General features: G+C 31.3%; 5 protein-coding genes across 6 annotated transcripts in view; 2 read left to right on the top strand and 3 right to left on the bottom strand.

Moving 5' to 3' along the window:
• spz4 (Spaetzle domain-containing protein 4) overlaps window positions 1–2,904 on the bottom strand; it is a 47,123-nt gene extending 44,219 nt beyond the window's left edge. Inside the window, exon 1 of the mRNA XM_076413806.1 lies at window positions 2,881–2,904. Within this exon, the coding sequence (XP_076269921.1) occupies window positions 2,881–2,886 (6 nt within the window). The 5' untranslated portion in view covers window positions 2,887–2,904. The remainder of the gene's footprint in view (window positions 1–2,880) is intronic.
• A 963-nt stretch (window positions 2,905–3,867) lies between these two features.
• Window positions 3,868–5,949, top strand: LOC143202359 (PAT complex subunit CCDC47). Its single transcript, XM_076413835.1, has 7 exons — window positions 3,868–4,250; window positions 4,309–4,522; window positions 4,581–4,789; window positions 4,840–5,022; window positions 5,082–5,291; window positions 5,342–5,474; window positions 5,535–5,949. The coding sequence occupies exons 1-7, from the start codon at window positions 4,005–4,007 to the stop codon at window positions 5,771–5,773; spliced, it is 1,434 nt and encodes a 477-aa protein (XP_076269950.1). The 5' UTR covers window positions 3,868–4,004; the 3' UTR covers window positions 5,774–5,949.
• A 1,973-nt stretch (window positions 5,950–7,922) lies between these two features.
• LOC143194773 (PI-PLC X domain-containing protein 3) lies at window positions 7,923–9,962 on the bottom strand. The gene is made up of 5 exons (XM_076401465.1): window positions 9,692–9,962; window positions 9,321–9,489; window positions 8,610–8,898; window positions 8,347–8,557; window positions 7,923–8,220 (listed from the first exon to the last, which is right to left on the bottom strand). The coding sequence occupies exons 1-5, from the start codon at window positions 9,879–9,881 to the stop codon at window positions 7,964–7,966; spliced, it is 1,116 nt and encodes a 371-aa protein (XP_076257580.1). The 5' UTR covers window positions 9,882–9,962; the 3' UTR covers window positions 7,923–7,963.
• A 2,826-nt stretch (window positions 9,963–12,788) lies between these two features.
• On the bottom strand, window positions 12,789–17,971 carry LOC143202367 (PI-PLC X domain-containing protein 3). Of its 2 annotated transcripts, none has more exons than XM_076413847.1 (7): window positions 17,842–17,971; window positions 17,391–17,637; window positions 17,171–17,339; window positions 16,985–17,114; window positions 15,687–15,848; window positions 13,894–14,107; window positions 12,789–13,711 (listed from the first exon to the last, which is right to left on the bottom strand). In XM_076413847.1, exons 2-7 carry the CDS (start codon window positions 17,542–17,544, stop codon window positions 13,485–13,487), a joined length of 1,056 nt encoding a protein of 351 aa, XP_076269962.1. In that variant the 5' UTR covers window positions 17,545–17,637; window positions 17,842–17,971; the 3' UTR covers window positions 12,789–13,484. The 2 variants fall into 2 exon arrangements, with proteins under 2 accessions (XP_076269962.1, XP_076269972.1); XM_076413857.1 differs by having other exon boundaries at window positions 17,828–17,946.
• Window positions 16,363–16,983, top strand: LOC143202379 (uncharacterized). The gene is made up of 2 exons (XM_076413862.1): window positions 16,363–16,502; window positions 16,557–16,983. Exons 1-2 carry the CDS (start codon window positions 16,494–16,496, stop codon window positions 16,896–16,898), a joined length of 351 nt encoding a protein of 116 aa, XP_076269977.1. The 5' UTR covers window positions 16,363–16,493; the 3' UTR covers window positions 16,899–16,983.
• Window positions 17,972–27,719: the final 9,748 nt, after the last annotated feature.

Below are 27,719 nucleotides of genomic sequence, written 5' to 3'. Positions count from 1 at the left end.
AAATAAATTTGTATTTTGATTATAAATAGTAGGTAGTAATTGAGGAGGTAGGTAGTAGGAGAGGCGAGAGTTATTAAAGTCAGATATAAATATGATTGGAGTCAAACTAACTGCTAATATTCTATATTGTTATATTGCATGAAATTCAAGATAATTTAGGCAGTGGCAGTTTGACTAGATTTATTGACTAATAAAGACATATAATATTTAGCGAGCAAACCAATTGAATTTCACAGGTACAAAGCATTGAAGCATGGGTAGATGAGGTAAAATATATGGGATAAATTTTGTTATATAGGCCACAATCGCTCTTTCTGGATATCTACCATACCTTAATGGAAGAAAATATTAAGTTAATCGTAATTATTAAAGAACAATATGAAATGTTAATAGAATATAGCCATGAATTTACACGTGTATATTCTACACACAGGCTTAATGAATATGGACTTCAATTGTATACCTTGCTTTTATTGAATATATTGAGCAAGGTGTTTCAATGCTGTTTTTGAATATCGCACAGATTCGATGCGGAAACAATGAATTTATTTGTTTAGTGCCCTGCGATATATATTATGTGATAATTTAAAACATAAATAAATTATATTTGTTACTTTACACGTTGTTTTACTTTCTCTTTTACCTTTTAAAATTAAACATGTTTATAAAAGGTTAAGCAACATAGAGATAATATATAAACTATTATCATCAATATATCTATCAGTTTTATTTGCTCAGTTTTCCTTTCAAATTTATTTTGAAATGAGAGACGTTAAAGGGTTCTTCATATTACATTTTTTGATATTATAGGATATAAAAAAATTTAACGTATATTAGGTTAATTTGTGAATTCAAGATAATTTAATCTGTTTCTTCTTCAAATGTACGTTTAATTTGCAAGATCTGTCAACGTTGCAAATTCAAATCCTTGTGCGCATGCCAAGATTGTCCAGAATTAGACTCTTGCAGAATCAAAATTGACACAAGGTTTACAAGGGTGTACAGGTCTGCAAAAAAACTAAGAGCTGTGGAGGCAACAATATTTCTTGGAGGTCATTCTTTTCATCTATTTTAAGCACCTTTGGTGCCTTTTGACGCCTTAGAATTAAGTACCAACATATATTTAAATGGATTTTTTTAATGTTTCAGAAATATTTTTTTTTTAAATATCGATATATCAGCCAAACATACCGACATTTTTTTGGCATTCCAGCTGAAAGTGCTAATAATGGAGAAGCTTTTTGGATTTAACCTATAGCCTTGTGTTTCCATTAAAAGCCTGAAATATATCTAAGGATGCTGCTGAGAAATATCTTTTAGCATTGTAGTTTGTTATTTCTGTTTTCAATTTTTGAATTAAGCCTCTTGATGTACAGTTGCTCAAATACTTTTCATATAACAAGTAGTAAACTTATAAGTCGATGGAATAAGTTTCAACTGCCTAAAACTCAGAATATATAAATCATCAAATTCGGTAATTTATTTACATGAAAACCCTTTTGATATAATTATTTGCGTTATTTGATTCATAATGTTGTGAGGTTATTAACATTGCTATTCAAATGTTACATTTGTTTTGTTTATTGTTATTCCACCACTGACTGTCTACATGAGTTCTACAGACCCTCATTCCTATTCAAAATAACATATATTATGAAAAATTGTATTCAATATCATCTGCTGAGTTCAGTTTCATTATTTCTTTCTAATTTTCGTTTAATTTTTTGGAAAATTTAAGCTATTTGCCATAGAAAAAACTATTTGCTTTGATATTTAATGCAACACCATTAATGACAAAGCTGTCATGTATGTGCAATTTGGGATCGCACGACGTAAAACTCAGATCTACTATTTTTCTGGCGCACCCTGTATACACAGAAATTGTATCAGACAAGAAGAAAGAGTAATACATAACTGTCATTTTTGACATTGACAAATGACAGTGACACTGTCAAAGGTTTGCTCAAAAAGAACTCTAAACATTGGATCATTCTTGGAACATTGAATAATGTTGTTGGAAAAGAATTGGTAAAATAAAATTGTAAATAGTCGTCAAAACAACCATTTGACTAATATTATGCTAAAAATCCTACCTACAATAGAATTATTTACAAAGATTTAAAGATATTTAATTTGTTCTTGTGTTTATATGTATTTATGTTCATTATTTAGTCATCCCGGTCATTTCAGTAATCAGGCTAGATAAAACCAGATGTCTTTCGAAAAGATCTTAGTTATTCGTCAGGCAGTAGGCTAAAATGGAATACCGTAATTTGAAACTAATACCAAGTACTAGGTCTGAACTAAATAAATCCTAGTAATATAAAATAGAAACCCAAAATATAATTTTAAAAACCCATAATCAGATTTAGCAACGAAAAAAATCAACATTAATTTGAAGACAAGCTCATGTTGCTAAAATCAGCCGTAAAAAGTTGATAACGATCATTTTAGGTCATTTATTCGCTTCAATTACTATAGATCTACACGTAACGGTTTGATATATCCAGTTTGAACTGGATACTATTACGACGAGATTATAGCTCCAATGTTCAATGTTGCATTATTAAAGTATATATATATAGGATAATATGATCTTTCAGAAGATTCTAACTGGAAATTTAAAATTGTTATACCTTTAAGCTAAAGGGCTTAAAAATCATATAAAATTGCTTTTAAAATATATACGTAGAAATTAGATATGGAAAGAAAAACATAGGATAGGTTGACTTTGACAGATGAGAGTGTTAAAAGTCAATTCTTCGCCCATTGGATCGCTCTAATCTTGAACTATATTGGGAAACATTGTATTCAAAATTTAAACAGAATCACTAACAGTTATCAAAAAAAAAAATGTAGTAATTAGTTATATCTACTTACAGGCATCGTACATTAAAAGAAACCAACAACTCTATCTGGAAGAAAAAAAACAGATTAAAACAACATAAAACCATCCCGATATTAAATAAATATTATTAAAGTATAAAATAAATTACGTTAATTAAAAGTGAACTAAAACCCAAAATAATTTTATCGTATACATTATACTTTGTTATTTTATACATTTTGACACATTATTTTACTCTAATTGTAGAATTTTCTCTAAACAAACTTCTATGGAAAAAATAGCAATAATCTTGACACTGACAGAAGAGCCAAGGTCGATTAGTGAAAGTTGAAAAACATTTATATTGTATCAAATATAAAAACATTGTTGGTAATCTACTCTGAAAGCATTTTCACGTAAACCTTCAATCTAATATAAGAGAAATGAAAGTGATAAAAGCTTTCACGGTTTGCAATTTGTTGTGACGCCCATGTTTTGCTTGGGGGTCGTCAATTTTGGATGAAAGGCGTAAACGCATATTCGCAAGTAGGTTTTCATTTAGTTTATTAACGGCGCAATCAAGACTAAATGAAAGGTTATTGTTTCCGTTTTCCACTAATAATATATATAAAAATAAATTAATTAGTTATCACAACTTTCTATGGATATTTTCTTAAATATTTTTATCGATAGTTTGCAATTTGTTTACAGATATTAAAGAAAAACACACCATGGTCAAGATTAAACTTGGTTTAGTTAAATAATGTTAAAATACTTTCTATAACAGAATATTCTCTCATGTTTAAATTTGCCCTAAGGTGTTAATTTCTACCCGGTTCTAAAAAGTATAAGAAGTGAAAAGGTGAAAGTTATTCCTTCGAAATTATTATGTAGATTATATTATATTAATAGCACCAAATAATTTTGTACGTTTTTGCACATTGTTTATTTTATATATACGCTTATATTAGAAAACCCTATATGCATGACTATTATTTATCACAACCTTCATTACCAAGTATGTAATAATTTAAAATTATAGAATTATTTTGAGTTTTGTCAGAAGCCAATATATTTCAAAGAAGAGGAATTTGACAGCCAACGTCAGCAACAGTGAAAATTTTTAACCTAAATATATTAGAATAATTATTGACCTATTTTTATTAATAGTTTAGTCATGTGGTTATACAGGATATTTTTTTTATTTCTAGTTTTTCAAAATAGTATAGCACATGATGCTGATAGCGAATTTGCAGAATTTGAAGACTTCGACGATGATAATTCTGCTATTTTTAATGCTGCTGGTGAAGAAAAAGATTCTAGCGCAGCAACAAAATATAGTGTTGTGGGCGATGATGATTCCAATGAGTTTATTTCATCAGACGAGTCCGATTCATTTGCTAACGATGAAGAAAGTGATGAGGTTGCATTTTGTAGGCCTTATTTACATATAGAGCAATAAAACCTATTAATTTTTGTAGGTTTTAGTAGACATTGAAGTAGACTCAGAGTTTGAACATTTTCAAGATGCTGATGAATTTGAGGGTTTTGAGGAGAAAGAGGAGAAGCCTCTAGTTGAACCAAAAATTACTATTGCTAAAGTACCAGTTAATTTTAGACAAAGTTGGGACAGTTATTACCTCGAAATATTAATGATATTTGGTCTATTTGTTTACTTTATCAATTTTGCTTTAGGTAAAATGTACCATTCTAAGATGATTTAGGATATTTTAACATAAATGTTTTTTTTTAGGAAAAAGCAAGAACACAAAAATTGCAAATGCTTGGTTTCAAACACATAAACAGCTACTTGAAGAAAATTTTGCGATGGTTGGTGATGATGGAAATCTTGAGAGAAATGATAATGTTAAAATGATTAAGGAAAGTGAAAATGTTTTCACATTGTGGTGCAGTGGAAGAACATGCTGCGAGGGCATGTTAGTTGAATTAAGGCTGATCAAGGTATAAAACAAAGATTATACATATATTTATCTGATTATGATACATTCCAGAGACAAGATTTAGTAGCAATAATAGCAAATATGATGAAACCTTCATTAGATCAGGTCCAAATTACTGTTAGAATGAATAAAGAAGACATGGAAAACTTTATTTTTGCTGTAGCTAGTAAAAAGACAGCATTACATATTTCAAAAGATTTGCAAGATATTAGTATTTACTGTTCTGAAAGAAAGGTAGTTAAACTGATGATATAGTAAAATTGAATCGAATATAATATTTGTGACCCTTTTAGGCTGGTGAAAAATATAATATACCAAGTAGTTTTCAAGTGATGTCTGAAATAGCTGAGTCTACATCAGCTATGTTAGATTCAAAAATAATAGCTGTATTAAATAATTATACAGAGTGTGTAGATTATATCCATTTTTCTGATCAATATTCTGGTCTGAAACCGACTGAAGAAGCTACTAGTCCTACTTTAAAGCAACCCCAAGTTCAAAAGGTTAGTTATTTATATGTGCTTTGAAACATAGAACAAAAGTATGTTTTTAGGTCCTTAGATTTGGATTTAATATTCCTGTCAAAGGAATGCCCTTAGAAGAAGCCCAAAAAAGACTGAAACCTTTAATGGTTATGGTATTTTACTGTATAAATAAGGTTAAGAATTATCGTCTTTCTAAGGAAGGTAATCATCAATAAGAGTTGACCTATAATGATCTTCCATTAACACACTTTACAATTCAAGGTAAACATAAGGCTGATAAAAATCGTCAAAAAGTGGAGGAAGCTTTTCTCAAGTCCACTCACCAGGCTCGCGCTGAAGCTGCAGCTGCAAAACGTGAAGAGAAGAAGCGCTTGGAGAAGGAGAGGATAATGGCAGAGGATGATCCGGAGAAACAACGGCGTTGGGAAATAAGGGAGGAGAAGAGACAAGCGAAGAAAAGAGCCCCTCGAATGAAGCAATTGAAAGTTAAAGCTTTGTAATGAACAAACAAAAGCTTAACCTTTCAATAATAAATAAAGTGTAGTGTTTTTATCATCTCTATTCATTTTGTTATCTTTCATGTTAATTGGAGTTTTAATCAGAATAAGTTTCTATTGATATTGTTGTTGATATCACTATGTGTAATGGCAAACTGCAATAATAGTTATCGATTTCATTCTGTCTTTATTTTTACCTACCATAATTCTGAATATTCTCCTATAATTAAAAAAAAAGTTTGTTTCTTTTCATGGTAGAAGTATTTCTGTCGAATGTATATATATATATATATATATATATATGTATATATATATATATATATATATATATATATATATATATATATATATATATATATATATATATATATATATAATTGATCAGGTATACGCAGTGGTTGAAGCAACATGATCGTCTTACTGCGATAGCCTTTTTACTTTTTATAAATTAAGTTTTCCTTCAAAGTGTCTCCTATATTGTTTGCTATTAAACATTATAGGAGACCTCAGGAAATTTACAATATTCTCCAAAGTATACCGAAAAGAAAAGTTCCGCAACTACTAGATGCTCTTTAAAATAAAATCGACCTTTTGCACAATTTATTATAACATCACACACCTCTAAAGCAGAAATTCGGAGATCAAATTTACTATTACCGGGATGGTTGCGTTTATTTTGCGACTGGTGGCTCGTGTCTTATTATGTCTGATGCTTCACTAATGATGTTATTAATATTATTTCAAACTTGAATAATACTACGTTCAAAATTATTGATAGTATATCTTATTCCAGCAGGTTCGATTTTTTCTTTGCTGTAGTTGGTTAAAAAGACTACAGACTGTGTTGCTAGAGAATTGATCTTCTATTTCATCCATACACAACATTAATAGTTCGTATATTATTATTATTAATGGGTTGGAGCGCAGTGGGGGATCCTTGTCTTCACAATTTGGTCTAACACTTCTACTCGTTGGCGTGAATTATTAAAAAAGCCAAGAATGTCTTATATATTGACAAAAAATAGACGTACTTGCTTATTTGTGGAAGGAGCTCGCAGAGCACGATCGTGTGGATCAGATAAATAATAGCGATATCGTGAGTCGTAGCCTACCGACAGTAGGTTATTCCACTGGTCCACATTACGTTCAACAAGAATTCGCTAATACTGAGTGGGATTTGGTAAATAATAGAACATATTTTAGTATTTTAGTGAGATTGCATAATTATTTCTTGTGAGCATCTTTATTTTTTTGGGCATTGCAGCGCTGATGATTGATGCATCAAGTGCCACTGGCAATAGCAGCTACATTATGGTTTTGGATGATCGACGACTCAGTATGCAAAAACTGTTTGGGGACATAAGCATTTTTTGCGTCGATATGTATTTGTAGACAATAAAGGATAGTAAAAATTGTGAGTTGTTTGAGGAACTACGAGGATACGATACTACATCAAGATGTTGCACAAGTACAGCCATCCAGTTCCAATGATCAACTATTGAAGTTCGAGTCATCAACATCTATCGTATTAATTGAATTAAGTTCTTCCGACATTTTAATTTTTAAATTATTTTCAAAAGTTGTCGATCACTTGAAAAAATGTATTGAAGTAAATGATTATGTTATAAAATCATAAATAACATACCCAAAAAATATGTTATTAGTACTGACTAAAATTAATGTAGTTTATGATTAGTAAATAACTAGTTTTATGATAATTACAGATAAGATAATGCCAGTTTGAACATTATCATCTTTATGGAATATTTCGATAGTTCTTATTAGCCTGTTCTCATCAATATAATTAGTTACTCTGTCTTTGTTTAATAATTTATTGGATAACCCTTGCCGCATTATTTTCGTGGCTTAACCTCGACTACCAAATAATTTTTGATTCCATATTATAATATTTTATTAAATTATTATCATCTAAATATAATGGAAACATTTTATAAATTCGATTGATTTAAGAAAGCAGAATTTATTATTTTTTAAAAGTGGGATAATATGTATCATCGGTATTCAGAGCACTAAAATGTAAACATTGTGGCGAAACAAATAATCATTTATGTATAACTCATTAAATTACATCAGCATAACTAAGATGAATAATGAACGTAAAAATTCAAGGCAAAGAATAAATTGAAAACAATAACAAAATGACACTTTTTATTTAAAATCAATAAATTCTATTCAAACAAGTTTAGGGAAAATATATCTCTTTAGATCATTTATATATTGGCCTATTCTACTGATACCTCTCATAAATATATTTCTCGTAGTAAGTAATTTTGAATTTAAATTTATTATGGACTTACTAAAGACGTCATCAGACAAGTCAACAAAGTCCCCTATAATAACGTTTACTCCATTCGCTCCCGGCTCTTGTTCCAAAATCCAGGCAGTTCTAGATGATTCAAAGTCAACGGCACATTTTTGTTTTAAAGTGGCTGAAATAATTACCAAAACGTTAAAATGACATTGACTGGTATGATTTGACTTTGACAATTGTCAAAAAATCATAACAGTGACAGTTCATAATATCGACCTGAAAATTATAAATTATCATTACTTACATAAAAGATTAGTGAGAATATCATTTACTCCAGGAGTTAACACACATTGACTAATGTAACCATTGGAATTGGATCTTGTCGATAATCCAGTATCCAAACTAGAGAGTAAATACGTTGAGTTCATGGTATTATACCATGGCGTGGGATAGCTGGACGATGGCCACAAGAATGTCTCACTAGTCTGCACTGATTCTCGATATATAAGTATTACCTACCAAAAAAGGAAGACTCGAACTGGAATTAACTTGAGGAAGGTAACTAACCTGATAATTGTTATCATTTAAACTACTTAACGACCAACTGCTTAAAGAACCAGCATAGGGCAATAGTGTCGTGTTAAAAGCATTTTTTAACATTCCAATTAAAGTCGCATGTGTGTCATCGGTAAAGGCATAGAAATGTTGACAATCCAATATAACAACTTCGTTAGGATGTTCTGATAAATACGAGGACATGTCGTTAAGAACACTTTGGACATCGGTTGAATATAATCCATGACAAAAGTATAATGTGTTGTCTGCAGTATTGTTACATACTCTCAAATCAAAGAATCTAAAAAATAATTAAATTTAAGGGACAAAAATGTTAAATAGTCTCCCTTATTATTATTTCGCTTGTTAGCGAAAATATAAAATATTTTCCAATTTTACTTCTATGCATATTTTTAAATTTACAGCATAGAAGATTTACAGGAGTAAACCCACTAATATTGTCAAACTAACAAATGTCAGAAAATAGTGACATTGACAAAAGGTCTATTTCATAATAAAAATATACAAGGTCGTATGCACTTACATAAAATTGTATTAAATTAAAATTAACATTTTAGCAATTTATAGGAATTACAATATTCATTATTACTATCGAATTAACTATTATTCCATTCCAAAATTAAAAGTCGTTAACTTTTTATCTTAATGCAAATGATTGCTGTTAACCAAATTTGAGTATTGTTATTTTGATTATGTAAATACCTGATTCCCGCTTGCAGCTGTGCAGTGACGTCATAGGCTTGTGTTTTTGACCAATTGGCCATCACTACTTTGACAATAGAGAGCCATTCCAATTGTTTCAAAATATCTTCACCGTCCGGAGAAACTTCGGAATCTTTGGTAATGTCAGAAGTGAAACTGTCGTGAGTGCCTAAAATAAAACACATGCGATTTTTATGTAAATTTAAGTATAATAGATTGTGTATAATATAATATAAAATTACTTTTCATTTATCTCATAAAGTTCTAATTATTAAACTATTGAAAATGAGAAATTATTTATTAATATGAGTTTTTATAAAGGATGTTAATAAAAATACGTTATGTAACCGTTAAACTAGTGAAGAAATTACCTGGGATTGCTAAATAATTAATTGGGACACTTTTTATGGCATCAGGCAGAAATTCCATCCAGTTTTCCAAGTCATCAGCTAAATCTTGTAGTTCGGATCCATAATGCTGATCAGATGGTGCACAGTTAATTAAATGTATTAACGCGAAAATATAAAATAAAGTCCCTATTTTACCCAAAAAGCCGGACATTTTTATATGGATAATTGTTGTTTTCTTCAAATTTAATTGACTGTATCAGATCTTTGTGTGATTTTATATTAATTTGTGTGGATTTCAAAATACCCATTAGTTTAAGGGTAGAGATAAAAACACCGATTAAATTCAATGAGATTTTCAAGTGCTCCTATTGTTTCTAGAAATATGCTGCTATCGTTATCCTTCTGTTGCCGGCTTGTTTAAAACGTGCCGTGTAAATTCGTACATAAGTAGATTTCAATTAATATAGCGATTCTAATAAGATGTTCTTGGTAGACAATACTCTTATGTTCGATTGCCTTGGAGTGCTTATGGTACACGGAAACAAAATTCCTTCTTGTTTAATTTTTACTTATCGTTTTTCCTTCCAGTTTTTCATTACCTCTAAAATTATTATTTACTTTAATATTAATTATTTACATACATTTCAAACACTAGTCAATGATATATGGATATTTTGAGGATTTTAGTCTTTACCATTTTCTGATAAAATCATATTTCCGTCACCGCAATAACTTCTAACATTTCCGTGCAAGAAACTGAGCACGAAGAAAATATTTGAACTTTTATAACTAGCTTTACATCATTAGGAAAGTCGTTCAGAGACCGGAAGTAAGGATAGTCGAACGGGGCAAGGTCTGAACTATACTGTAGTTGCATCGAAACTACCCAGCCAATCTCTTTTAATTGGCGAGACCCTGAAGATGTCTGTCTAACGTTATCATTGTACGAGGTGGAATCTAATATAAACAGTAACTTTGTGAAATAATTGTATTGATCAATGGTATACACAAACTAAACATTTAACATTTTTCAATGTAATCACCTCCGTGCTCTACACACTTTTGCCACCGATTTGGAAGCTTGAATATTCCTTCTTCATAAAAAGTTTGAGGGCGAGTTGTCAACCAATTGCGCACATACTCCTCTTCATTTGCTTTCAAGCCTTTTGCCCCCAAAGTAAGTGATTCTTTCAAGGGCGCAAACAAAAAATAATCACAAAGTGACAAGTCAGGGCTATAAGGAGGGTGCTCGAGGGTTTCCCAGCGCACTTCTTTCAATTTATTCCTTGTCACAACTTCGGTATGTTTTTTTAAACTCAAGTTGATGGATTGAACACTTCCATAGCTGATACCCAATTCTGATGTTATTTCTTCAATCCTTAACCGACGATCACTTTCAATAAGTTCTCGAATAGCACGGATGTTGTTACTAAATAATAAAATTACCGTTTATATTTGGTTCCCCCTCGTAAAAAACGAGGAATTTTCTGTTGATGAAGTGTACGAATAACAGGTCAGTTGAGAAGTCCCCGACCTGACACATAGATGACGCTACTAAAATAGAAAACTAGAAACTGAGGCCTATTTTGAAGCAAAGGACAAACGTACTACAAAAATGGTATCGAAAAGTTTGAGGGTCGATATAATCAGTGTATCATCACCCTTGTCAAAAAAAACTAATTTTGCAAAAAAAAATGTGTTTTACTAGGGTAGGCCGGGGACTTTTCAATTGACCTGTTACACCCAATTTAAAATTTATGTGTGTTAAGTATCGTTAGCAACTGTATCTGTACAAGTAAAGTTGCCACGAAGTGTTGACCAATCACATCTGCAATATCTGTAAAAATTTATAGGAAAGTATCTAAATGGAAGGCTCTAATCCACTACTCATTATTAGCAGTCTCGTGTCATCTCATTCCGTAGTACAGAAGATCACTTATTAAAGCGATTTTCTACATGTCACTGTATAATAAATTGAATCAAATACTTATTGCCCATTGGGCAGATTATGGAATGCTAAGAGAATAATAATAAAAATGTTCTACAAATGATAGTTATAAACATTTTATTCACAAGGAACAAGGATCATTTTATTCAAAGTAAATTGAAAAAAAGTGTTTATTATTTAGATTTAAAGTATTTAGAAAGTTATTATCAGTAATTTTATTAAAGCCACAACCTGATGTTTGTCTTTTTAATCAGCTGTTATAAATGTTATGCACTTGATTATAAATAAATTACATTATAACAAATATATACAAAGCAATTTAAGAAATATTCAGGCCTAGAAATATGATAAAGGCATATTTTCAAAGTTTAGACATTGAAGGACAAGTATGAAACAGTTCAACAGTAGTTGAAACAGTCCTTTTGTTTTCGTTCCATACATTACATGGGAACATTATAATCTTCATTACTTCAGTAGCACTTGTAAAAAAAGTATGGCAAAAATGTTATTATTTTTCATCCTAAGTATCTTTAACAATTTTTAATCAAATGAATGAAACATGCTTTCTGAAAGTTAGCAAAAGCTTGTATATTTTCCCACAAATCTTTATATGGTTAAATACACATTATTTTGCAAATCTATTTCTGTTTCGACAATAACATTTTTTGTTAAAATATATGGTGCAATATATAAATGAATATATGAAATGAGGAAATGTTTTAAACTTTCAACCCTGCAAATGTGATTTAAATTAAATTTTTTTAATTTAAGAAATATTCAGATAAGATAAAAAATGTTTTGAAAAATCCTATATTTAATTGTTTAAAACATAGACAACTTTTTCATATTTCATATACTGATATATAATGTCCTCTAATCTCTAACTTACTGTCTATTAATACTTGATAATCTTAGTAGGCTGTTCAAAAAAATATTAAAGAATCTATAAATGCAATGAATTAATATCGATTATATCCGTTTATTGTTACCACAGTTTGTAAGGGTTTTGGTAGGTCACTGTAAATGTGATTTAAATTAAATTTCTTTAATTTAAGAAATATTCAGATAAGATAAAAAATGTTTTGAAAAATCCTATATTTAATTGTTTAAAACATAGACAACTTTTTCATATGCTCAATATATTGGGATGAAATTAAGGAAATAAAATAACAATGTAAAACTTAATTTAATCTGTAAATAATACTTGGGTTTACAATTATGTCCCGATTAACACAGATTATTACAAAATTCCCTCAACAATAACAGTTTTTAATAAAATATTTTAGGCAAGATCTATTCTAAATATAAGTGTACATTATTTATTATTGATTACAATTAACAATATTTTGATTGCATATTTTACTGATTAATATTCCTTATAAGTGACATTCCTTTTTTAATTGAACAAAATATTTCATTTTTTTGTAAACAGTCACTTGACAACAGGGAACAAAACATAACTAGCTCAAGTATTTCGAGCTTGATTATCCACAACTTCGTTAAAAAACATCCTGATGTTATCTATGTTATCAGTAACTGAATGATATGCACCTGCCCACAAATAAATTGTATTAGAGATACTGTATACGAAGAAATTTAAGGCACAAAATACAATATGAGGCACAGGCTATAGTCAGTTATTAGTACCAAGTTTATAATGATGAAAATCCTCGTTCATTATTGTAATTGTGTAAAAGAAATCTAAATACCTCAGTAATTAAGCTTAAATTAACATTTTAGGTAATATAATACTAGATGTGTTACTGATATATAATGTTCTCTAATCTCTAACTTACTGTCTATTAATACTTGATAATCTTAGTAGGCTGTTCAAAAAAATATTAAAGAATCTATAAATGCAATGAATTAATATCGATTATATCCGTTTATTGTTACCACAGTTTGTAAGGGTTTTGGTAGGTCACTCAACAGTTTTAAATTGAGATTAATTACTGTTTTGGTGAATAAGTTGTCAGACAAATCGACAAAATCTCCTATCACAATGTTAATTCCTCCCCTTCCAGGTATTTGCTTCGATACCCATCCAGTTCTTAGATCCTCGAACTCTACGGCTAATTTTTGCTTTAATGTATCTGAAATATCATTAAATGAAGTGTTTGAAAATAAAAATAAACGTTTAGTGAATCAATTACAGTATCATCATAGGTAGCTATGAATCAAGAGACTGAATTTTGTTATTTACTGACGTTTAGTAATTCAATGACAATATTATCATAGGTAGCTATGAACTAAAAGACTGAATTTTGATATTTACTGAAAAGATTGCTTAAAATATCGGTAAAATTCGGCGTGAGTATACACTGAGTGATGAAAGCCACCTCCGGTGACCGTTCCTTGATTCCCTTATCTAGTTTGTTGAACAAAACGTTCGGATTAATAGTATCAGCCCATGGGTTTGGGAAACTCGCTGATGGCCAGAGCAAGGGTTGGCCAAAACGAGCTGCATCTGATCTGTATATTACGATAACCTTGAAAAACATATATACATAAGTTTTTGTAAACATATGAAATCGTTCAAAAAGTAATCCACGTTTTTTTATATTTCAGGAATTTTATTTATAACAGGTCAATTGAAAAGTCCCCGGCCTACCATAGTAACACATTTTTTTAGCAAAATTAGTTTTTTTATTCAACATAATTCCCTTCAAAGGTGATACAGTGATTATAGCGACCTTCCGATACCATTTTAGTAGTACGATTTGTCCTTTGCTTCAAAATAGGCCTCAGGTTCGGCGATCGCCTCTTCATTCGACGAAAATTTCTTCCCAGCGAGCATTCTTTTGAGATCTGAGAACAGGAAATAGTCGCTGGGGGCCAGATCTGGAGAATACGGTGGATGAGGAAGCAATTCGAAGCTCAATTCATGTCCCAATCCATGTCCTTCAAACGGTCCAATAACGCTATGTAATAGTCGCTGTTAATTGTCCTTTCAAGGTAGTCAATGAAAATTATTCCATGCGCATCCCAAAATACAGACACCATAACCTTGCCAGTCGACTGTTGCGTTTTCACACGCTTTGGAGTGGGTTCATCGTGTGCAGTCCACTCGAATGACTGTCGATTGGACTTGGAATAAATTGATGGAGCCATGTTTCATCCATTGTCACATATCGACGCAAAAACTTCAGGTTTATTAGGCTTGATTATCTTCAAACACTGCTCCGAATCATCAACTCGTCGTTGTTTTTGGTCAAAAGTGAGCTTGCGCGGCACCCACTTTCCACAGAGCTTTCTCATACCCAAATATTCGTGAATGATATGATGTACACATTCAGTTGATATCTTTAGAGTGTCTGCTATGTTATTCAGTTTCAATTTACGGTCATTTAAAATCATTTTGTGGATTTTTTAAATGTTTTCGTCGGTAACAACCTTTTCGGCCGTCCACTGCGTTCACCGTCTTCGGTGCTCATTTCGCCACGTCTAAACTTAGCATACCAATCCTTGATGGTGGATTTTCCTGGGACAGTGTCCGGAAATTCGGCACCAAGCCAAGATTTTGATTCAACTGCATTTTTTCCCTTCAAAAAGCAATGTTTATCAACACGCGAAATCCATTTTATCCATTTATTACACAATAACAAAACCTGCTTCACTCAAAATGCTATAATTCACAATCTAATGATCCGATAGCTGTCAAATTTATACACGCGTCTTTTGAGGTTGACAAAAAAACATAGGGATTTAATTCTAGTAGCGCCATCTATGAGTCAGACTTCAATTGACCTCTGATTATTATTTATATTTATTTATTTGTATTCGTTCAAAAGAAATTCTGCTGCCTTGGATGGCGCAGTGGTAAAGGCGACACGACGACCCACCTACTGTTGGGATAGTCGCGTATTCGAATTCTACTGGAACATGGTCGTTTATGATTATTTAACATTTGTGATTGTTCTTTGCAAGAATGCAAAACCGACAAGGAAAATAATAATGTTAAAAACGTAGATTTCTTTTTCCTACATATAACTTAGGTTTAATAATGTGTATTATTACAATTTATTATTAATATTACAATTATTTTTTTAATAATGTCTATATTATTACCTGATAACGAAATTGTTTAGTCATATAATCTAAAGATAAATGATCCATATGATCTGAATATGGTAACAATTTGGTACCATATATTTTAGTTATTGTCTGCATCAAGATAGCATGGGTTTCTTGGGTGAATCCATAAAAATGTTGACAATCTAATATTACAATCTGGAATAATAAATAACCGAATATCAAACTGAATTTGTTTTATATTTATTTATATTTGAACATAAAAAAATGCAGGAATTAAATATAATTTAAAACAAACCAATATGTATGATTATGTATTTTCACTTGTTTTGAAGCATATAAACGTAAAACATCAAATTATATATTTTAATTGAACTATTTTGTTTTCAAAAATAAAAATATGAATTAACGACTATCTCTGTCGTAATCAATTATATATTGCATGCTCCAGAGTCGGTAAATCACTCGTTTACTATGTTTACACAAAAAATGCAATCTTATTATTATTAGTTTCACAACAAAAACAGCGTTCAATGAAAAACATTTTCTCTTTTTTTCCTCTGTATTCCACAGTACAATCATAGCAACGTAAAATACGATATTAGATTATACAATTTAATATTTTCTCGATTCCTGATGATATGTTCCCTAAAATGACTTTTTGATATATTTTTTAGTTCTCTAATAATTAATGTTAGTCTGTATTGTGGTAGCATTGTGTATAGGCAACTACAGATGACAAGTTTTTGTTTATTATCGTTAGAGGTTATGTTTCCAATAACAAAATGGACAGATATTAAAAATTCATTATTTTGTAAGGGTACATAAAACTCGTTTAAAATCATGACGCAGGTAAGTTTTCCTCACATTAATTCATACGTTATTATTACAAACACATTTTTAAAGGTTCCCAGCACATGTCCAGAATGTTTTCAAAAGCTTGAACTGAAGCAAATAAACATGAACATGGCAATATTAATGTGTCTTAATTTAAAGTGTTCATACCCAGTAAATGAACAATGTGTACTGGTCCATAGGAGAATAGAAGATATCAAAAAATCAATTGAGCATTTTATACCTACTGTTAATGAAGAGGCAGATTTGATGGAAGAACTTGAAGAAATACTGAAGACTCAAAATATACCTACGGAATTATCAAATAATGTTGATATAAATAGTTCCAACTTGCCCAATCATTTAGAAATGGATTCTAACATGGATGATTTTTTAATGGATTTATTAAGGTAGATTCATTAGATTTATAGATTGAATTGATGATTTGAGATTGATGTGAAGACTTATTGGAAAATAAATAAAATTTTATAGAAACTTACTTCCTGTGTATGTGTCTCTAAAAAAGTTGCTATGTCATGCAGTACTCCAGTTACCTCAAATGAATATAATCCATGACAAAAAAATAGGTTTGGATTGCACTTTTTTGTTGTAACTCTTAAATCAAAATACCTGAAAAAAAGTAACAAAGTGTGCTTCATATATTTTCTGTAGATGAATTAGAATACCTAATACCCGATTTCAATTGCTCATTAACTGAAAATCCTTGTGTCTTTGTCCACTGGGACATTAACCCTCTTAAACATATTAACCAATGTAGTTCTTGAAGAATTTTTTCGGAGTCTGGTGATACTTCACATGAACGGTTTATAATAGAGGTGAAACTATCATGAGATCCTTAAAATTTTCAGAAAAATAATACAGTGTAAGAAAGTGTTTTAGCCAAACCTGGTAAAGCCAAATATATAATTGGGACAGATCTCAAACTTTGAGGTAGCTTTGTCATCCAATTTTCCAAATCTCTTGTTAAATCGGTATTTTCTCCAATAATCCTTTCAACTTTAGTGGTGTATTCATCTTCAGGGCTTAAATTTGAGTACATTTTATTGCGGTATTGAAAAAAGGGGGATAGGTCGTGACGTAAGAACCAAAAGACTGGAATTTATTTCTATAATGTCATTGCACAGAGAGAGAGCTGCAAATTAATCCATATTACTAACAATAGAGAATAGAGATGATTATCACAGTTTTGACATGTAAATTGATTTTTAGCATAAAACGAGACAGCTAGCGTTATAAATGTATAGATGTGAATTTTACACCTGCGTTTTAGAACATTTATAAAATAATAGGATTCTTAATTAATTATTAATCGATGAAATTACATTTTATGTCTAACCTGTAGTAGAATAATATAATTAGATTTGAATAGAATATTGCAAAAAAAATTGTTGAAATTTAATTAAATAATTTAACGGTCCTTTATATTTAAATACATTCAAATATATCGACGTACATACACAAATAGGTTATGTTTAGATAAATATAAAGTTGTATTTTTAGTTGCCTATGTTAGCATGTCTATTATTGGAATAATATAAATATAATTTAGTCCTCTGTGGGAATATATAGATTAATCCATGCTCTGTAAATCGTTAACGTAAATAATTAACTTGAATATTATACTTCATTTTAATTTAGCAAAGATATCTATATTATTTTGATGCAGACGAGAGACATCTATACAGTTGTAGTGAAAATGTACCCTTTATATCTCTTTGCTGCTTAGTATTGGCCAATTTGTTCAAACACTCTACACAAGAGGGTACTGACAACATATTTTTAAAACTAGACCTGTTCATAAAATATTGTTGAAATATATAGCTCATTACTGAATATTGGTTTAGTTTGTTCTATTCAATTTTTGATATATGTATTTAATAATGCATAATTGTATTTTATGTTATCAAAGTATATTTAAGCTTTAACATTTATCACGATATTAAAAATATTTTTTGTTGAAATGTTTTTTACCATCAATTAAGTTTTACGAATCACTTATGATTCGGGGCGGGACGGAATTAATACACCACTTATGGCCTTGGAACAAAGGAGAAATTTTATTTTGATCCCTGGTAATTTATACCCACTCGATACAAGTCACAGCGCCCTCTACTAACTTTTCTTCCTCCTTTCTATACTGGCTCTTGTATCGAGACAAGTCATATATTTAACATTAAGTTATTTTAAAAATGATATACTTTATTCAATTTGGAAACTTATTTTGTTACTTAGACAAAATGTTTATTTAAGAAGATAAGGTTTTGCTGAAGACAATAATCATTTTATAGATGAAGGCAAAGACAGTAAGCGATGCGGTTAGTTTTTGTTATGGACATTTGAAAAGCGGCAATGAAAATCTGAAGGATGAGCAATGCGTGTGGACTCTTATTTATATTAATGATGAGTTGTCTTCAAATTATACTATTGATATAGTTGAGATAACCTCAACAAATGAAGAAAAGATCAGGTATGTGAATTACTCAAACAGTTGAAGCAGTCAACGAGTTGATCAAGTTCCAAGAGCTTTATATAATAATTTTATATATATAATACAAGCAACAAAGACTACAGACCTAGCAGTATTCGAGACCAAAATAAAAGGGACCAGTTAGTAGATTGATGATCATGGTGATGATATTTTGTCTTGACAAACGGATAAGTCCGTAATCCTCTTTAATAATGTAGCGACCTTGAGCCATGTCGAATTTTACATCGTGCAATAACGGTCTACAAAATACCCAGAAATATAATCCCAGTTGTTGAACACGAGCGGGGTGCCAGCAGCGCCAACAAGAACCCGATAACGAATAGCTGGCGGCAACCCCGAGACGTTTATCTGGGATGTTATTGAAGGGTATTTCGATTCATTCAGTACTCGACTATCGTTTGGTTTAAACGTGCCACCATCGACTGTCCAAGCCTCGTCTCCAGGTAACACCGCTGCCATCCGTTTTATCTAATTGTATTTTTCACATTTTTTTTATATATCCAATAAATAACGGTCACATAATGTAAACACCACTGTTTCATTTCGTTTTACCTCTATTCACCGAGCCACATCATTTACCCTAAAATAAAAAAATAAAACAATGTGTCTTATATTCGTAAAAATATTTATGAGAAATTTGTAACCAAATAAGCGATTGAAGAAGTGTCAGTGACTGACACTAAGGTTATGTGAGTTTACTGTATGTAATTTTTAGTATATTTTATGTATATCAAGTGGTAATCAACTTGATCTACAAATCAACCAGATATTGGAAAATGCAGCCTAATAAAAAGACAGAAGCCAAGATAACCGGTGCGGCAAAAGTTCCGCTACCAATTTGATTGCGCGCCATTTTGGTTATGTGACTTGTAGATCAGTTTCTCTTTAACCATTGTGTTGTGTAGACATCCAAATTTTGTTATGGTTAATATACGCCACAAGAACGACCAGAAATAGTGACAATATTTATTGAAAATAATTGTTCCATTATTGCCACTCAGCGGAAATTGCCTTAAAAATATTCTAATCGTCCAGTGCCTCACAAAATCACAATATATCGTTTACATGCGAATTTTCTACAGTACAATACGACAGCAGACAGGCTTCACTCTGGAAGACAATGGACGTTTCGAACTCTCTTTGGTGGTCGATAGTGTTGCAGAGTCTTCAGAAACATCAATTCGGAGACGTGGCTTCCAGTTACACATTTCTGCACGTAGTTTAAGGTGAATTTTGAAAACTGATTTGAAAATGTTCCCGTACAAAATTCAAATAGTCCAAAAATTGCCCTCGGTAGCAATATGATCGAGTAGATTACAGCGATGCAATCCTAAGGCTATCTGGTGAAATTGAAGAATTTTCGTCTAAATTAATAATGTGCGATGAAGCCCATTTTCTTCTCAGTGGCTACGTAAATAAACCCAACAGTTGGTTTTGGGGAACATAGAATCCTCAATTATTTCATGAAACATCACTGCGTTCACTAAAAACAGCTCTATGGTGTGGTATTCATGCTTTTTGAAAATGACCAAGATGTTGCTGTTACTGTTACTGCTGAACGGTACTAAGGCGTGATTCGAAATTTTCTTGTGCCTGAAATGGAAGAGCAAGGACAAGAGAACACGTGGTTTTAGCAAGATGGGGCCACATCACACAGCTCGTTCAACAATTCAAGTATTGACTAATTTCGACACATCACTTCGCGCTTCCATAATGTGAATAAGTACTAAACGATTCAACATCTTAAAGACGATATTCGTTACGAAATTGAAGAAATTCAGCTTCAGATGTTGCAGGATGTCATGAAAAATGCCTTAAAACGAGCCGAAAGTTGCATGGGTGTCGCGGTCACTATTTAGGCGATATAATTTTTCAATCATATCGAAAAATAAATGCAAAGACCAAATAAACTTTTCATGAAAACCAGACTTACTTATCTTTCCTTTGAGCAAAATTATAGGCAATCAAAATGGTAGCGGGACTTTTGCTCCACGTTGTATATGGCTTTGAAGGATACCAAATTCTTCACGCAAAATCAACGAAATACCTCGTCACCTACTCATCAGTTAAATTAAATTGAAAACACTATGTTAGACAAAAAGCAGAAGGGCATGATTTTGGCTAAGTGACAAATGTTAAAACATGAAATTAGGTTACTAAATCGCACCAACGTTAACGCAATACAGCCGCTATATAATATACAGGAAATTAGAAGATTGAAACCAACCAAACCATACGAACTATAATGTTCGAATATGCTGCTCTTAAATTTATCTATAACTTAAGCTAGTCTAATTTGATTCTAATTTTTCAAATATATCCTGATATATTTATCCCACGCTAGTTTTGTATATGAAATAATGCAAGTACAACAGAATAATAATAATTTTAATAAATTAATACATAATTAAAATTGTAAAAAGAGTTTTTTAAAAAATATGTAAAAAACGAATCGAAATAATATTTTGATATTGTTTCAGTAACACTAGTGGTATTTTGGCATTCTTAAATGTCATGTCTAACTTTGCATGAACCTGTGACCGTTGTATCTTGTAAGTCAAAAACAAAACTCTTTGATGAAAAAGGTATTGCTGCAAAAATGAAGTGAGAAAACAATATGACAGTAGAATTGTATGTAATAAAAATTGCAGTAGATCAAAATAAGTTAACAAAATCATAAACAAATGTGGATTCAAGAATACATTTATTACTTACTATTACTTTTATTAGATTAATAGAAAATTCACAAAATATTCATAGGTGATACGAAATTCACCAGGTCATCTAGTGTTTATTTAGAACTCTTTGCTGGCTTCGTTGGTGCGGTGGTCAATGTGACAGGACGGTCCTCCTACTGTTGCCATAGTCGCTCGAATCCTGCTGGGGCATGTGGGGCATTTATAGGCAACTTACTTACTAGGAACAGTGTTGCCACTGTCAGATGCAGATCGTCAATTCTTAGAAATTTATTTAGATTAATAGAAAATTTTACAAAATATTAATAGGTAATACGAAATTCACCAGGTCATCTACTATTTATTTAGAACACTTTGCTGGCTTCATTGGGGCGATGGTCAATGTGACAAGACGGTCCTTCTATTATTGCGATAGTCGCGGGTTCGAATCCTATTGGGGCATGTAAACGTCTCTACAGGCAACAGTGGACAACCCGACAAGGATTAACCATCCTATCTTCGCTAGTAGCCAGACTGGGTAAGACCGGATGTCTTCTGGGATGGTCTCTAAGTTGGTCAATGACTAGTCGGTAGGTTTAATGTCGAGAATCATGGTTCGGACCCTACGTTTAACTGTAAGTCCAGTCCAGATAAACTCTCGTCGGTAAAAAGGAGACTTCTTTATAATACACGTATGTAGATATCACTGTATTTTGTTATTTCACTCAGTTCAGGGTACTGATCGATGACTTTTAATAATACTGAACATTAACCGGATGCCTAGACAGTTAGGAACATCAGAGATCTCCATCCGATAAGCTAATAATTTTAATAACAATGGATCTTTGAGACAGAAGATTCTCTCGCTGTCCGCACCACAATATTTACGTTCCTGGTGGACTTTTTTTCGGACCAGATCGACGTCGACGGGCTATTTTTAAAATATCCTTTATGTCGATACAAAAGTCGTTTCGTTTTTTTTTCTGTTTTCGTTTGTTCGTTGTCGTTTTTTTTTGGTGGTTCGGCTGGTCGCGTCTCCATCCACGACGGCTTTTATCTATGGGCGGAGTTGAGACATGACGCTTTCGAAAATTTCAAATGTAATCTTGGTTACTTGCTTATATAATCGCTTTCCAAACTAGTAGGATGTGCTTAGTAAAATCACGCCTTGTGTTCCCATTGGCCGCGGACGAAAACATCCTTGTGCGGTTATACGGTTGATGAGTTGAGTTTTTGAGACGTCGAAAGGATAAATACAATAAATAATGTTTGTTTGCCCGCACCAACGTGTCGTAATTTATGTACGTGGATCGAGCCAACGGAAATATGGACTTTCTCTAGAATAGGCGCATTCTTATGATAAACCATTTTGCTTACCATCATGAAAAATTCAGTTTTATATTCATAGCGATGAAGTCCTTTATTTCTGATAATTATTATTTGGTTAGGTTTGATGAAGTATTAATTTTTTTTTATTACTCTTCGTGAGTCCACAATCTGCCCTATTGGCAATAAGTATTTCTTCTGTTTATATTATATATACATGGCATGTAGAAAATCACTTCATTAAGCAATCTTCTGTATAAAATATTAACTTAATTAATTAGACTTATTCTAATGCTTATTCTAAACTCTACATATGTCCAGTAATCAGATCAGGTGGTGTTAAACGTTTTAGTCTACGCACTTCACTATCACATCGCATATTTAGCTGATTAGCGAGTACATTGGGATGCACTGACACTCTTTCGAAGTACTTCACACAAACACGTTGGATTACACTCGTTATAGGTTCTAGAAGAATATCGCGTTGTATCACTTTATTTGAAATATAGTACGGAGCATCAACAATGGCACGCAACACCTTATTTTGGAACCGTTGAATGATGGATATATTAGATTTGCTAGCGGTACCCCATAGTTGAATTCCATATGTCCAAATGGGCTTGAGTACAGACTCATACAGCAATACCTTGTTATCTAATGATAACTTGGATTTGCGCCCAATGAGCCAATACATTTGATATAATTTTAGTCCTAGTTGTTTCCGTTTAGAGAGTATGTGCTTCTTCCAGGTTAGGCGTCGATCTAAATGCATACCAAGATATTTAACATGCTCTGCTTGGGGGAGTTGACGATGATATGGTGGACATGTTCTTCTACGCAGGGTAAACGTTATATGCGTGGATTTTGATTCATTGGCTTTAATGCGCCATGTCTTCAACCATAATTGTATTTGATCCAGGTGGGTTTGTAGGTTTATTGATGCTGTGACTGGAAGTATTAAATAATCACAAAAATATTGATATATCATAATAATATATTATAGAAACATTATTAAAAATACATTTATTTTAAAACTATTTTTTAAAAATTAATCTCTTAGAACTTGAATTTAATTGAATTCATGATTTCGGTTATAAAATATAACTATACCGACATGTAGAAGATCGCTTCAGTAAATGATCTACTGAACAAAATTATAATCTAAATATTATTATAGAGACTATTACAAGTTATTCTAAAGTCCACCCTAACTTAATCTGTTAAGAAGCGCCAACAGTCTTTCAGAGTACTTTGCACTAACAATTTAAATCATACTCATTATGAGTTCTAAGGGGATATCGCGCTGAATTCATTTGTTGGAGACGTAATATGGGGCATCGATGAACGCTCGCAATGCTTAATTCTGTAACCTCTGAAGTATAGCTATGTTTCATTTGTAGTAGTACCCCAAAATTCAATACAATAGGTCCAAATAGGCCTAAGTATTAACTTGTACAGCAACAGTTACTAGAAATAACAACACATTTCAAAATTGCTATATTTGGTTAATTTAGCTATGTTTGATTGGGAAGTAGTACGCCACAGTTCAATACTATAGGTCCAAATGGGCCTAAGTATCGACTTATACAGCAACAGTTACCAGAAATAAAAATACATTCCAAAATTGCTATATTTGTGAACAATTAAATCTTGAAGCAGAAAAATTCGTAGTAGATATTCAACAAGCTGCTTGGAATAATATTCCAGAAATTAAAAGTACAACTAAAGGAATTAATTATCCAAAAGAAGCACAGGAAATGGTAGCTGAAAAACGTAAATTACCTGAAAATAAAAACAGTTTAAACAATATAACCCAAAGACTGAAAAGAGAAATACTGGAAATTAAAAATAAAACCATAAATGACTATATGAGAAATTTAAAAGATGATAAAGAAGCTATACACCTATAAGAGACCTATGTGGGAATTGGGCACGTGACAATCACCAAAAAGCAGAAGCATTTGCTGATTATCTAGAAAAAACTTTCAAATCAAATGAGAGAAAAAACCTAATACCAACACAAAACTTTGGGTTTATTAACAAGCATTCAACAATTGACCAGGTCCATATAATAACAGATGTTATTGGAACGAAAGTAAATCAGATGTTATTGAAAAAGCCTACGAAAGTAAAAAAGTATGCTCAGCTATATTCTCAGATGTAGCACAAGCCTTCGATAAGGCTTGGGATGAAGGCCCTGTTAATAAACTATAGAAAATACTACCAAAACAACACACCGAACTATTAAAATCACACATTACAACCAGAATGTTTAGAGTCAACCAAGAAGAAGCTTACTCTACAATAAAAGAAACTAAAGCAGGTGTACCACAAGGAAGTGTACTGGGACCAATGCTTTATCTACTCTATATTTGTGATACTACCACAAATGGAAAATATTACGATGGCTATTGATTTGCTGATGATACTGCGATTATAGCTGTCGGAGACAATAGGGAAGAAGCCTCACGAAAATTACAATAGGCAAGTAACAACATAAATAATTGGACACAAGCTTGGAAAATAAGAATTAATGAAAGTAAATGTAAACTGTATATGTGCAGTTCGCTTATAAACAGACCGTAAAGCGCCAATAACATTAAATGATACTATCATTCCATATAGCAACAACGCTAAATATTTCGGAATGAATCTCGATGCAAAACTTAAAACGCTGGAAGGAAAATATAATGAAGAAATGAAAAGAACTGGAATTGAAATTTAGGAAAATGTACTGGCTAATTGGAAGAAAATCACAATTATAAGTACATAATAAACTGCTATTATATAAACAAGTACTGAAACGAATATATACATACCTATATGGAGTTCAATTATGGGGATATTCTGCAAAGAGTAATATAAATAAAATACAAATTTTTCAGAACAAAGTCCTGAAAGGTATTGTGGGTGCACCCAAATAATATAGGACTAATTACCTACATCGAGACCTTCAGATACCAATAGTCAGTTAAGAAATCAGATAATGGCAAGGGGGCATGAGGAAAGACTCCGTTCTCATACGAATATTGAAATATTGCAACTTTTAGATACTACCAGAACAGGACACAGACTCAAAATAATCAAACCAACTGATCTTGTGTAGTGTTGTGTAGTGAGGTTCATTTATTAAAAAATTCAGCAGTGACTCTATAAACATTATTTCACCAGAGACTGAGATAGGGCCGATGGGTCCTCCTAGTTATATACCTAGATTTAAGTTATCATAAAGACAAATTGTAGGTTAGACGGAAACGATTACTAACAATGTATTAATTAAATAATAAAAAAACTTACCTTTTCGTAACCATCACACCCGCATTGAAAAGTTTGAACTTTTAGCGCGCTTCTATTTAAAAATTTGTTTTGGGCAATCAATAGAAATAAAATATAAATAAATAAATTTGGGGCTGGATTTATTAAGACAAATAACCTAAATTTGTTCACAATCGACTTGTCGATAATGACTGTGTGAATGTGTGACCGTAACTGAAATAATAATTTAACTCTTGGATAATCGCGTGAATATTACCATGAATTGTGGTAGAATATTAAAAAGCATTACGTAAAAATACTATCAGGATAACACTTGGCAAGACCATTAGTAAATGCAGGTAACAACTCTAAAGAGTCTCCAATAATAGCATAGTCGCTACTATTATTGAAATCAAATAACCTATATTTGTGAAGACAAATTAAAATTATATCGATGGAAAATCTACTGAAAAATGCTATGCTGACAATTTGCTGATATATAAATGTAAATATATTTGACAGGGTTACCAAAATATTAATTTTTCTTAATTTATAATAAGTATAAAGTAAAAAAGTGGTGGATGTTTGATTTTTTTTAACTTTTAGCATCTCTATGGGTGAAAAGGAGTATTTGGTATTGTATCAAATTATCTTGTAATATTTAGATAAATAAAATCCGCAAATTGTAATTTTGACGTTAATTTTATAAATAACCTTACAATCTTATAAGCATGTGCAACTAAAATACTTCATCAAGTACTTCATCAAATCTCTGTTTAGATAAGCTTTAACATAATAATTTCTCCTATGAATTCTTAAACTAGATCTCTGCTTAGTTTATTTTATTTTAATTAGCTTAGTAACCACATTCAGGTACATACATTATCTGCACATAAGCATTGTTTGAGAAGTTTGAAACTTCTGTCTGCCATAACACACATACCAAGTTGTAAAAACTTGATAAAATCATATTGTTCCATGAACTAAATGAAATATGTGTCACTTACCTTTTAACTTGTTGAAGTGTAACCCGTCGAACTAAGTGATGGGATTTAATTGACATTTGTGGAAGGTTTGTCTTTAATTAATACTTTTCTTTGTATTTTGCGAACATATAGTCGTTTGGTAGTGAACAACAGTGCGTTCAGTTAAAAGCGCATTGTACCGTCTCCTGTTTAGTTGGCATTCGAATCTTATGGAAATATATACTGACTTAATGCACACTTGTGGGACTAAACCCATCACATTTTATTAAATTTAATTTTGTATATTATTTGTTTTTGTATAATATTTATATATATATATATATATATATATATATATATATATATATATTATAAACAAAATAAATGAGGCCTAACCTCAAATGTTTTTAACAATGTTATTTACCTCGATATCGCGTTAATTATACCTTAGACATAACTAAAGCTACTTAAAATAGTAAATACTTCCATTAGGATTACATTATCA

Source organism: Rhynchophorus ferrugineus, unplaced genomic scaffold (assembly GCF_030347505.1).
Source record: "Rhynchophorus ferrugineus isolate W39M unplaced genomic scaffold, kcgeb_rfMv2 rfM1, whole genome shotgun sequence".
In the NCBI taxonomy this organism is placed as follows: domain Eukaryota; kingdom Metazoa; phylum Arthropoda; class Insecta; order Coleoptera; family Curculionidae; genus Rhynchophorus; species Rhynchophorus ferrugineus.
This window is presented reverse-complemented; position numbering and strand designations above follow the sequence as displayed.